The following is a 12,873-nucleotide window of genomic DNA, read 5'->3' as shown; positions in this document are numbered from 1 at the left end:
TTGTGAAAAGCTCCTGATCTAAAGGTGACATGAAAGCACATAAGCATATGAGACAGTAATTTATCTTAGAAGACCTCTGGTATCAATTGTCATTGATTGTGAGGGTTTTTGTGTGTGTGTGTTTTAGCAACAATAGTTAAGGTAATATACTGACATATCCATCAAAAATGCTTCCTGCTATGGCCATAAAATGCATCACTGCTCTCTATGCAGGGCATAATCAAATCCTAGGTACCCTCCAGGAGGAACATTAGGGTCAGTGAACTTCACATGGCAGTGTGTAATGTCATGCATGTGTCAGTAACAGTGCAATGGGAACTGAAGAGATCGTTTCTAGATTAGATGCACAGATTAGCTGTAGGTTTCAATAACTTACCAAGTCTTAAACAGGCCTAAAGTTGTTAGGACAAGGCACACCTGGGAACTGTTTCTCCACTGGTGAGTCACTTTCCCTCCTGCATTCCCTGGTTGGAACAGCCCTGCCTTTTTCCATGGAAAGGAATTTTTCTTACAAGTGAGCTTTGCAACTCTAACTTCGCCTTATTTACTGTTTAATCAAAATGAAAGAAATACCTTAAGACCCTGCTTCCTGTCCCAAAGCAAGTTTTGATGCAAGAGTTAGAAACACACTAGCAAGCATCTGCAAAGAAGCAGAACTGAATTCCTGTCAGTTTTCACTTGACCCCAGGGCTCCATCAGCTTCTCTTTTCTTCCTGTTCACATGGAAAAGTCATTGCCAGCATTGTACTGCTGAGGTAGAATGTGTCAAGCTCAATGAGGTCCTTAAACAAGATTTAAGCAGAGCTGTTTTCACTATGGGCATTCATGCTGTTTCTTCTGCTTGATAGTTTGAGTTTGCCTCTTGTCTGCACAGCTCCTTAACATCACAAAATAAAAGAGTTTTCTTGTGCATTGTCATGCTGAGGTACTTCCACTTGTTTCACTGCATCTGGAAGCACATAGCCTTTTCCAGAAGAAACTCCAGCTTTCAAGGCTGCTGGCCAGTTTCGGGTCTCATAGTACGTTGATAAGACATCAAAGACTGTCAGGAACAGAGAGAAGGACCACACTGTGACACAGGTGTCAAGAACAATCCCTGTAATATCCACCCCAGTGGCTGCAAGACATCTGGAAATTACAACAGCTGGGCTTGGTGCTCAGCAGAGCCCTTCATTTCTTACTCTGCCTTGTGCTGACATGGAGGGCAACAAAGTCCTCACACCAAAGTAAGGATTTACTAGAGCTGGCCTAGGACATGAGCCCCTTCACAGTCCCTAGCACAGGGGTGTTGACATGACTAGGCCTCAGGTACCCAGCAGAGGTGAGGAGCACAGGCACATCCAGGTGTGACCAGAAGGTCCAGCCCAAGGTCACGAATGATACAGTGCTATCAGGGTGGCAATTCCTGGCAGTGTGATGCTGCCAGCCTTTCCTGGACTGAGCCTGACACAAGCCTGAGGTCTTCTGTCCTTCTCCCTTGCCTGGGGCTTTGTGTGATTTGGAGCAACAGCAGCCTCCTCTCATCTCCCCACACAAGCTGCTCACAGCTTTGTGCATAACAGGAGTGACACAGGAGAGTCCTGCTCCTGTCAAGAGGCTGATGCAGAGATGCATGCAAGAGTTTAAAATGGGGGCATGAGGGATAAAACCTAGCAGGAGAAACCTCTGCCCCCAGTGCCAACCCAGTCCTCAGCACCAAACCTCCATCTGGAAGCCATGGTGCCTAACAACCTCCCCCCTGCCCCAGCCCGGGCCAGTGACAGGACACAGCTCAGTGCCTCACCTTGATTAATTGCCAGTGTCTCTGAGTGGTAGTTCTTGGTGCTGATGGTTTTCACCATGTACTCACGGATGGGCAGGCGGGCTGTCTGCAAGGACTGCTCATGTGCCCTCTGCAGGGTCAGCTTCTGCCAGGGAAACGGGAACAAGGTGCCCAACATGCACAGACTGGCACAGCAAGCACTTAATTTTGGGTACAAGCAGTTATGGAACAAAAACTGTTCTGGGGTTCATTCCACCCAGACTGCTGCAGCCTCTCTCAGCCTGGTGCTGAATCCAGGCAGAACCTTGAGGACAAAGAGCTGATGGCTGAGCAGTGATGTCTGGAGGCAGCAGTGCTAGTTACTAGTTACCAATGGGATGTCCAGTGGGAAGCGGGGAGACAGAACCTTTGGGTTCTGACAGGCTGCTACCCACCTTGTGAATGCTTTCATCCACCAGGCCTCCAAGGATGTACACTTTATTAGGATCAATATCTTCAAGGACTAGAAACAAGATAAGTACTTGCTCATCACCACACAACAGCAAAATCTTGCCCTACACCATTCCCCAAGCAAGACCCCCCACTTCCATGGAAAAGTTGTGTCCAGAGTCAGCAGTCACCTTGAGCCTCAGGCTGTGAGGGAGGCTGAGGCTCTGTAGACAGGAGCATCTGCCTGACCCACAGAGGAGATCATGGTGTGCCAGAGACACCATATATTGCTCCAGGGAATCGCTGTCTGTCCCCAGACATGGCTGGTCCTCTGATCACAACCTGCTCTGCAGGTGCATCCCCAATGCTAAGGCCTCCTGCTATAACCTTCCCCCACCCTTACCAAGAGTCTTCATCAGAGTAAGCCCTCATGTAAAACAAGAAAGAGATCTATGTCCCCAGGAACATGTGGCTGGTTAGAAATGGAGGAAGGGGAGAAAATAAACACAGCAGCAAATTAAGCAATTAAAAAAATGTTGTAGCTCCTGTGTTATTTCACAGAAAGGTGTAATTCATACTCTGCTCAGAAGTACTACAGCATCTCCACTTTGTAGTGCGACAAACTGTGGGGAGTCTACACACAGGTTTTAAATTAAGACTGCCGTAGATCACACACAACCTTGACTCAAAACCTCATTCCCTGTCAAAACAGATTGAGATATGAATCCATAGAGCATCAGAGTACACAGGTTTCTTCTAAAAGTAAAAGCTTAGAAGTCAATTGTTCCCTCTAGCTTCCACAGTTTCCTAAATGAAGTAAAATACTTACCATTCTCAGAGTCAGGAGTGAGATAAACAATTGCATCTAAAGGAAATAGGTCCAGGAAACTTTCCGGAGTCATATCCATCTGAAAAAGGCAAGACAGAAAGAGAAGGAGGTATTATGCCAAATTCCACCTGCCAGAGAAAAAACTGCTCTAGAACACAGTACACCAGAACTGGCACTACTGCCCTAGGTGTTTCTATATGGGCATGTAATATCTCAAAATCAGTTAAATTAACTTCTCATCAAAATCAATAGACATGTCTTAACAACAGGCAGCTTTAATTAGGATTGATTGCCTCATTTTAAATGAGTTCTTCAGAGGTTCAGGAATCTTCACTTCAGATTGTTTTCTCCCCTCACTGCCATCAGATGCCCATTTTGCTGCAGAGCAAATGGCTCAGTGTCAATGTCTGGACTTGGGGGGTCTGCTGAAACTCAGTACAAAACTCAGAACAGGAATGTGTGGCCTGCCCCAGACCATAACCAATCTTATGTGTCTGCCTGTCCCCAGAAGTAGCACATGGAGAAGGAACTATCCTCTCGTAGGCAGGAGGGACATGTGGTCTCTCCAGAAGGCTCTGCAGTTCACTACCTGTGAGCCCTTCTCTGCCAAGGGGCAAGAAGATCTGAAGATCACTGTCACTGAACTTCATTCCTACCACCCGAGGAAGCCCCAGCCTCTCTTCGGTACACACTGAGAGCCAGCACAGTGGCAGCGGTGAGCTATGAGCCTTGAAAGCATTGAGGTCAGAGACCCTTACCAAGTAATTGGAGAAGCCATCGTTCATGCGGAAACACTCTTCGTAGATCAACGAGCCCTCCACAAACTCTGTCAGACAGAGCCAGAACGGCTTCTGAGCCTTCCTGTTTGCCCCGTAGAGCCTCCTGATCTGGGAGGCAAGGCGGCTTGTTTCCTTCCAACAAACAACAAGCACGGTGACCCCACAGACCGGGGCAGAGCCACATCCCAGGCATGCATACACCCATCCTGCCTGTGCCAGCACCTGGTGGGTGAGGCTCCGGAAGGGCTTCTGGGGAGCACAGCTCAGCTGCCTCTAAGGAAGCTCAGTGAGCTGGGAGTGCAGCCAGCAGAGCTGGGCACCAGGCAGGGACAATGAGGGGACAGCATCCCCCCAGGGGCTGAGCTCCGGCGAGCTGCTCTGCAGCCTCACTTCCCGGCCGAGATGGAGGCTTGGACCGACCCAGCACGGCTGGAACAAACCTGTGACCTGCTCCAGACACCTCCCCTGCCCTGCTTCAGCAGGCTCCCCTCGGGCCCCTCCCCGCCAAACGGAGGTTTCCAGGAGCAGGGAAGGGCATAGGGAACAGAGCGCCCACCCGAGCGGGGCAGCGGTCTCAAAGCACCCACCAGGCCCCGTCGAGGCTACTGCGGGCACGTACTAGGTCTCCGAGGAGTCCCCAGACCCCGGAGAGGGGCTGTGCTGCCCCGGCACTCGGGGCTCAGCAGCAGGGTCCCCCCGTACCTTCTGCGACATTCGGTCGGCCACGCCGAGGTCCACGCAGAGCCGGGGCCCCGAGACCCGGGCCTCCAGCAGACGCTCCCTCGCCAGGGCGGCCGCAGCCCTCTCGCCGGCCCGGCTGCCGGCCCCTGGGAGGCAGAGCAGAGAGCGGGCAGCCGGGCCCCGCCGGAGCCCCGCCCCGACCCCTCGGCCGGGCCCCCGCCGCACCTCACCTGCGCCCTCGGCCCGCCGGGCCCGGCTCCGCTCCCGCTCCTGCCGCCGCTTCCCTCGCCGGGCCGCCAGCACCCGCTCCCAGCGCCTCCGCTTCCGCAGCGCGTTCCGCTGTGGGGGCAGCGGGCTCAGCCCTGCGGGACTCCCGGACCTGAGGGGGTCCCGGCCGGCCCCCGACCCCCGGCACCTACCGAGCCCCGCGCCGCGCCGCCCTCCCGCCCCGCGCCGGGGCCTAGGGCCGAGGGCTCGATCCGCAGCAGGCGAAAGGCCTCACAGGCAACCGCCGCCTCAGCCTCGGGGGAGCCAGCAGGGTCCCCGCCAGCCTCCATCTCAGCCGCCGGCCCCCGCGGCGCCAGGAGGGGCGGGAAGGGGGCGGCTCGGGGGCTAGGCCCGGGCCGTAGCCCGGGCCGGGGTAGGTGGCCCCGGAGGAGGCGGCCCCGGCCGTGTCCCGCCCCGGCAGCCCGGGAGGGAGGAGGGGCCATGAGCGGATCGGTGATGCGTGGCCTGCGGCCCGTGAGTAGCGTGAGCCCACGATGGGTTGCGGGGTCGGGGTATCGGCAGGGCTGTCCCGGAGCGGCTCAAGGCCCGGCTCTGCGGGCTCCTGTCTCCTCCTCTGGGCAGCCCCCCCGGAGCCCGGCCCGGGTCTGGCCTCGGTGCCCACCCAGGGGCTTTGCCCGGACGGGGCGGACTCCGCGGCGCCGTCGGGGCCCAGCGCGACCACCGGAGGGGGCCGCCGGCAGCAGGGATGAAGCTGCCCGGGCCCTCTCAGCCTTCCCCATGCCGCTGTTGCCCTGCGGAACTGCTCCCGTGTCACAGCCGGCATCCTCCGTCCCCAGAGCTTCCCGGGACAGGAAGGAAAACTCTCCCTGCCCAGTACGGGTGCAGTCAGCCTTGCTGTGGCTTTGGACCCGGCACCGCTGACTGGTACCTGGGGGGATTCCTGCTCACAGCGGCCCTACTTGTTGCACCCCAGTGTGACTTTGCTCTTATCCTCAAAGGTTTCACTTCTGAGATGGTTTCCCTTTTTACACGTGCTTTAGTGTTCCTCTCATAATTTTCAGAGGTGGTACCTGAATATGTACAGCTGTTTTAGCCTCTTCCTTCCCCACAGCAGTGAGCTGAGGTGCCTCTGCCCTGATTATCACAGTTACACTTTGACACAACAGTAGTGTGTTGGTGTGTCAGGCCAGAACTTGAGGATATGCCAAGTGATACCACTCGGTTTTGTTCTCACTTAAGAACTGTAGGGAGTACTGTGCTGTGGTGGGGGTAACTGGGGATGCTGCAGTGCTCCTGGGAGCATCCAGGACTGCTGTGGGGATCTGGGAAGGTGCCCTCCAAGCATCTGGGACACCCTGGCTCTGCCTGCGGGCCTGAGCCCACTGCCCATCCCTGTGGCACTCTGCTCTGGCCCAGCCAATCTCTGGGATGCAGCTGTGTTTCAGAGTCCTTTGTGGCACAGATGAAGTGCTCAGGCGGCCTAAAACCCCTGTGCTGCAAGACCACAAGTTCTTGTTACTGCAGTGGCCATTTACAATGTTTCTGGTGTGAAAATGCTTAGTTTAGGTCTCCATAAGACCTGATTCAGGTGCTGCTAATTGTTTTTCAGGAGAGAATGTGCCTTTTTCCTGGAGGAAGGCTGATTGGCATGGGAAAAAAAGGCCTTGGATTTATACTTGGTGCTGCTCTGTTGAAGGAGCTCTGATAGGACCACTGCTGGGTGTCCATGTGGTGTTGCTGTGTGGTGGGAAACACCTTTCAGCTGGGGCACAGCTGCAGGAGCAGTGCTGGTGCAGGGGGCTGCTGGGCAGCTGGTAAGGGCTGCAGCAGTGTCCTGCAGCTGAGGGGGTGCAAAGGAGAGGACAGGGGACAGTGGTGCTTGCCAACTGGCCTCAGAGCAGCTTAGGGCTGCAACCAGGAGCAGGATTCAGATTTCCTTTCCTAGTGCGTTGGCTGCCCTGCTAACAGAGCAGCAAGTGGCTTGCGGCAACAGAGGTGCCTCTGAGCTGCTAGAAAAGTTGAGGGGAAGTCCTTCCTGCTGAGACAATTCATGTCACTCCAAGTAACAGCCTTTCCTCCTGCCTTTCTCCCCAGCTTCTGCCTCTCCTAGCCTCGAGAGGGCTCTGGAAGAGGGCCCAGGTGGCATGCAGCACCAAGGAGAGCACAGGCAAGCCTGTGGGGAGGTACCCAGTACCCAACAAGAAGGACTTGCCCTATGACATTGTGGAGCTCATGGAGGAAGTGGAAATGAAGGTACAGGACTTCTGCTGCAAAACTCTCAGTGGAAAGGTTCCAAAGCCCAAGCAGGTCATACACAGTGGGAGAGCAGTCGTGGTCCAGTTAGGTACAACACAAAGCTAGTAGGAGAGACTGAGGTGAGCACTTCTTGTGCAGCTCCTTGCAGGCTACAGAGTGGGGATTTTACTGGAAATCCTGGAGTGTGTTGGCAGGATTGTAAGTCTCCCTGGTTCCATGAGACTAGTGAATTGTTTCATAGAATCATAGAATAACTTGGGTTGGAAGGGACCTCTCAAGGTCAGCTAGTCCAGCTCTCCTGCAGTAAGCAGTGACACCCTTAACAAGGTCAGGTTGCTCAGAGCCTCCTCAAGCCTCCATCTTCAAGGATGAGGTCTCAACCGCCTCCTTGGGCAACCTGTGCCATTGTTCCACTACCCTCATGTTAAAGAAATTTTTCCTAGCTTTTCCAGATGGAGTCTCATGCATGGTGTTAGCTGGAATACTGACATGTCTTTCTTTTTCTGGGGCAGCATCTGTGTTTACTTCACACAGTATTAGGTGTGTTTTTAACAATTTTAATTGACAGAAAACAGGGAAGGCGCTGTTTTGATGACGGTATTAAATGTCTAGAGGGCAGGTATTTCTGCTTTTGAACTTTGACTTCTTTTTCTCCAAAGCTAAATGGGCTGCACAGTGGCAGAACAGCAAGCCTAATGCAGAACTGTGTGTAAGGGAACAGAGGGAACTGGACAAGAGTTTCCTTGCCTGTTCTTGCAGAGAAGGAATGCTACAGTCCTTCCTGCTAGCTTAAACATTCCACCACCTGTGGCTCCATGGAGACTACCCTCTCCCAAGATCTTCACCTCAGGGGAGCACTGGTCCATCCCTCCCTGCCAGCCTGTCAAACCTGTGCTCTGCTGCTGCTGCAGTGGCCCCACTGAAGCTGTAGTATGTGTATATGTTGTAATATGTAATACGGGAGTCAGCGCTGACAGGAGTCAGCGAGATGGAAGGTAAATATGATGTCCAGAGGAAGAGTCAGCTCAAATGTCACATGCTGTGATGCAAACCCATCTCAGTGCACTGGTGGGGGAGCAGCAAAGACCTATGTATGGTATCCAATGAACCTGCCAGTCTTGGATATCCAGACTGTGCTGCCAGTCTCTGTTGCTGGAGGCTTCTAAGTAAACTAATGGGTTTTGGAGGGAAAAGAGCCTCCTGTGTTGTTAGCATACAAGAAAGCTGGCGAGGGACTCTTTAGGATCTCAGGTAGTGGTAGGATTAGGGAGAATGGATTAAAACTAGAGGTAGGTAGATTCAGATTAGACATTAGGAAAAAGTTCTTCACCATGAGGGTGGCGAGACACTGGGATGGGTTGCCCAGGGAGATAGTCAAAGCCTCATCCCTGGAAGTTTTTAAGGCCAGGCTGGATGAGGCTCTGAACAACCTCATCTATTGAAATGTGTCCCTGTACCCATGACAGAATGGTTGGAACTAGATGATCTTTAAGGTCCCTTCCAACCCTGACAATAATTCAAAGATTCTGTAGTAACTAACAAGTAACAGTCAGACAGGAGGACTTGTAAGGCTGTGGAAGGAGGTTGCCACCTCAATCTGTGACACCTGGGCTACTCTTCTTTTCCATAAACATCCTGAAGAGCAGCATCCCTGTACCTGTACATCCACCATGTGCCAGCACCTCAAACTGCATGCTGCTCAGGTTGGGATATCCCTGTTATGTGTCCTCTCAGCTCAGGAGGAAGAGGAGAATGAACAGAGGTTTTAGGGTAGTCATATGGGTGTGGGAGCATCTGTGCAGGGAATGGAGACAGCCTCTTGGTTTGGAAAGCAGCATGGCGATGTGGCTGTGGTCATTAGGAAGAAGTTCTTCGGTAGGAGAGACTCTGGTCTCTCAAAGGTGATGAGACTCTGAAACAGATTGCCCAGAGAATCTGTGGCTGCCCCCTCCCTGGAGGTGTTAAAGGCCAGGTTGAATGGGGATTTGAGCAACCCTAGATGAGAGGTCTCCATGCTCATGGCAGGGAGGTTGGAGGAGATGATCTCTGAGGTCCCTTCCAACCTAAGCCATTCTGTGATTCTTTGATTACTGCTGTGGCTGAAGTGGGCAGGGTCATTAGCTGTGCTATGAAACTGCAGCAACACCTAATTAAGAATCACATTGTTACACATTCATTCACAGGGTGTAGATGTGCTCAAAGGGCAAGGGACTATGTCTGCAGAGATTCCCAGCACTCCTGTGCTAAAATTATTCTCTTAAACCCAGTGCATTAATGTCATCATCTGTGGTCAGTTACAGTTCTTGACTTGCTTTTTATTTTTACTTGAACAGATTGGATTTCTGCCCAATGTGTTCAAAGCCATGTCTCACCGACCTGCTGAATTCAGAGCTTTTTTTGCTTATTACAATGCAATCATCAACAAAGACACAGGTAAACCATTGAACCACCTTCAAATTGCCCTTCCCTTTGTAGATGTGCAGTTACTAGGAGTGACAATTCTGATGTCCCCAGATATGTTCCCTCACTGTTCCTTCTCCTGGCAGAGGCTGGAATTGTGCAGCTGCTGCTGTCTTCCTTCATCTGACACACAGCAGCATGCTCTTTAGGTTGCCACTCTCAAGCCAAGCTCTTCTGCCTCTTCTGCACCATGTCATGGCAAAGACAAGGGGCTGCTGCCTGCAGGAAGATGAGCTGGGACCCCCATGTGCTGGAAGGGTGCTGGCAGAGGCACTGGTTTCACTGATGAGGCTGCATCCCCATGCCAGCAGAGCCAGGCAGGCAGAGAAGGTGTCGTCATGGTGACCAGTCTAGATTGGACAGTTGGATGCAGTGGTCCTTTCCATCTGTGACAATTCTGTGATTCTGTAAAGCAGTATCTTTTGTGGGGAGCAGGAGGGACCCTGACCCTCCCTGTGAAGTGTAGTTTTCAAAAAACCCTGCAGCTAATGATCTAGGAAAAGGTAAAGAGCATGAGTGTGGTTATACAGCCAGGTGAGTTCCTCAGATGCTGTGCACAGTCCTGTTTTTAAGCTGTTTGTGAAAATCATTAGGATCAATTCTGTGTGCAGCAGAGCACAGCCTTCTTTTCCACAGCTTTTTTAGAGCAGTCACAGGGCTGGGCATGGTGGAAGTTGTGGTGGTCATTAGAAGTTTCTAAAGCCCTGGTCCTATTGTAACTTGTCGTTCCTTATGCGGGTTTTTTTTCCTTCCTTTCTGCCTGCAAAAGCTGCCAGTGATTTTTTACTTGCTGAAACCTGCTTAGCAGGTTTTAGAACACTATATTTTTCTGTAAAAGCAGCAATAACACATTAGAGGACTAGACAACGCTCTCCCTAGCCATTTTCCTCTGAGATGTAGACAAGTATCAATCAAGCTTCCTACTCAGTGAGCAAGTAACAGTGCTCCACTAGAATTGTTTCCTTGTTGACCAATCTCATAAATCTCATCCTAACTAGGTGCTTCACAAGCTACTGTCCAGGTAAACTGGTCCCATGGGTGACCACAGAGTCACAGAATGGTTTGGGTAGGAAGGGATCTTTAAAGATCATAGAGTTGCAACTCCCTGCTGTGCACAGGGACACCTCCCACTAGACCAGGTTGCTCAAAGATTAGGCAGCCTGACCAAGAAAAATCCAGGGGTGAGAAACCCACAACTTCTCTGGGTAACGTGTCCCGGGGACTCACCACCCTACCTGTAAAACATTTTCTCATCATCTCAAATCTGAACCTACTGTGTTTCTGTTAAAAATCACTGCCCCTTCTGTGTTTTCTAGAGCTGTGGTTGCAGTGTCTCCCTGCATGCTCTCTGGAGCTCCTGGTTTTGTCTTGGAATGAACTCATTCTTCTCAGTAGCTGGAGGAGCTTTGGGGAGGATATGTTAGGAGAAGAGTGATGATAATATAGAGATGCTTTTGGCTGTTCATAAGAAACGGAGGAATTCACAGCTTCCCATACCTTGCTGGTGTGCAGGAGCACATGGAGCTGGGAGGGAGCACAATGAGAGCAAAAGGTTCAGCTTGGCTGATGGAATATTCCAATCACACAGCATCATATTCAAAATATAGGTGAGGGCTGGCTGGGAAGCTCTGTCTCTTCCAGGATTACAGATTCAGGATTTTCTGCCCTCTGGGAAAATTAGCCAGGGACAGGATGGCCACTGGTCAGCTGTGTGTGAACAGATGCATTGTGTATCACTTGTTTCTATGTTCTATAATTATCACTATTTTATTCCAGTTAAATCACAGAATTGTTTTTATCTCAACCAGACTCCCCTTCACATTCTGTCCCTCTTCTCCAGGCTAGGGAATGGTGAGTGAGGAGCTGTGTGGTGTTTGGCTGCTGACTGGTTGAAAGCCATGACAGGCAGCCTCTGTCCAGACCTTCCCTCTGCCTCCCCAGGGATGTGTGCAGGGATGGCCATTTTTAGCAAATGTACCAAATCTTTTTCTGTCCTTGTAGGGCGACTCAGCAAGGCAGACAAAGAGCTCATAATTGTGGCTACAAGCATAGTGAATAGGTGTCCCTACTGCGTGGTTGCTCATGGAGCTTTTCATCGGATCTATTCCAAGCAGCCAGCCCTGGCTGATCAGGTCAGTGGGGTTACAGCAGTGTGTGCCTACCTCTTTCCCCTGGGAGGTGGAAATTGGCCCTCCCACATGTTCAGGCAAGACCTTATTACCATGTTCCAGTAGTTAAAGGGCAGCTGCAGAGAAGATGGGGACTCCCCATTTCCAAGGAGTCCCATGGACAAGATGAGGGGCAGTGGGCACAAGTTGCTTCTGGGGAAATTCCAATTGGACAGAAGAGGAAAATTTTTCACCCTGAGGACAGTCAGGCACTGGAATGGTCTCCCAGGGGAAGGGGTGGAATCCCCTGCTCTAGAAAGTTTAAAGGCTCAGTGTGTGCTGGGACATCTCAGATAAGCAATATGAGAAGGGTTGGACTGGATGATCCTTGAGGTCCCTTCGAACCTGGCATTCTATGATTCTATGTGTCTGGTTTCTGACCTGAAGTTTTGATTCTTAACCTATATTTTGAGCCTTTGATCTATGTGGTTTTCCACAACCTTGAGCCATTTTGGCATATCTGGGGCCCAACCTCAGCACCTGGCTTACCAGGATTGTTGGTGGGCAGTCAGACCAGTAGCCAGTGGGGGCAAGACCTCAAGGTGGGGGTGTTTGTATCCACATCCGCTTTCTAAGCAAACTGTGGGGTGGGACAGTTGACGTAGGTGTTCACACAGGTGCCCCCAACATTTGCTGTTTTAATCTGGTCTGTGGAGGCAGTTGCACCCCATGGGGAGCTGCAGCATCTTGGTGGTATTGGGTCCTGTTCAAGAACTCCTCCATGGTCTGCTCAGCAAAACTAGTGCAGTTCCCAAGACAAGACAGGCTGTAAAATAGGTAACTCTTACCCAAGAGCAGCCAGGACATCGGGTTCAGGTGATGAGTGAAAGCCCGTTTGCTGACACTGCTTGGTTTGTGGTTAGCCAGCCAGACTATGTCCTGGGCCCACCTATGCTGCCTCTGATTTCTGCCTCCCTGCAGGTTGTTGTGAACTGGAAACTGGCTGACCTGAGTGACCGGGACCTGGCAATGCTGGAGTTTGCTCTTGCCGTCTGTCGAGCTGAGAACATCACTGAAGAACATTTCCAGAAGCTGGAGAGGCACGGGTTTGACCGTGAAGATGCCTGGGACATAAGCATGATTTCAGCTTTTTTTGCCATGTCTAACCGCATCGCTCACTTCATCGACCTGCGCCCAAACAAGGAATTCTACAGCATGGGCAGGACGCCCCGTGGGGAGGAGGAGAAGGAGGGAGGTGAGCGTGCCTGATGGGGTTAACTCCGCACCCAGAACTTTATCATGCTGTTAATTGTCGAGCTCGCCTGGCTGATTGCTGCCTCT

The 12,873-nt window shown here is 51.9% G+C and overlaps 2 protein-coding genes across 2 annotated transcripts; one reads left to right on the top strand and one right to left on the bottom strand.

Moving 5' to 3' along the window:
- Positions 1–551: 551 nt before the first annotated feature.
- On the bottom strand, positions 552–5,190 carry TRMT10B (tRNA methyltransferase 10B). The gene is made up of 8 exons (XM_030467640.1): positions 4,928–5,190; positions 4,711–4,859; positions 4,502–4,626; positions 3,779–3,931; positions 3,021–3,099; positions 2,197–2,264; positions 1,784–1,907; positions 552–1,042 (listed from the first exon to the last, which is right to left on the bottom strand). Exons 1-8 carry the CDS (start codon positions 5,188–5,190, stop codon positions 885–887), a joined length of 1,119 nt encoding a protein of 372 aa, XP_030323500.1. The 3' UTR covers positions 552–884.
- LOC103533784 lies at positions 5,149–12,848 on the top strand. Its single transcript, XM_030467349.1, has 5 exons — positions 5,149–5,221; positions 6,803–6,961; positions 9,298–9,397; positions 11,426–11,556; positions 12,514–12,848. Exons 1-5 carry the CDS (start codon positions 5,189–5,191, stop codon positions 12,799–12,801), a joined length of 711 nt encoding a protein of 236 aa, XP_030323209.1. The 5' UTR covers positions 5,149–5,188; the 3' UTR covers positions 12,802–12,848.
- Positions 12,849–12,873: the final 25 nt, after the last annotated feature.

This window comes from Calypte anna, chromosome Z (genome assembly GCF_003957555.1).
Source record: "Calypte anna isolate BGI_N300 chromosome Z, bCalAnn1_v1.p, whole genome shotgun sequence".
NCBI classification, from domain to species: domain Eukaryota; kingdom Metazoa; phylum Chordata; class Aves; order Apodiformes; family Trochilidae; genus Calypte; species Calypte anna.
Note: the sequence above shows the minus strand (reverse complement) of the source record. Positions and strands in the feature narration are given on the sequence as shown.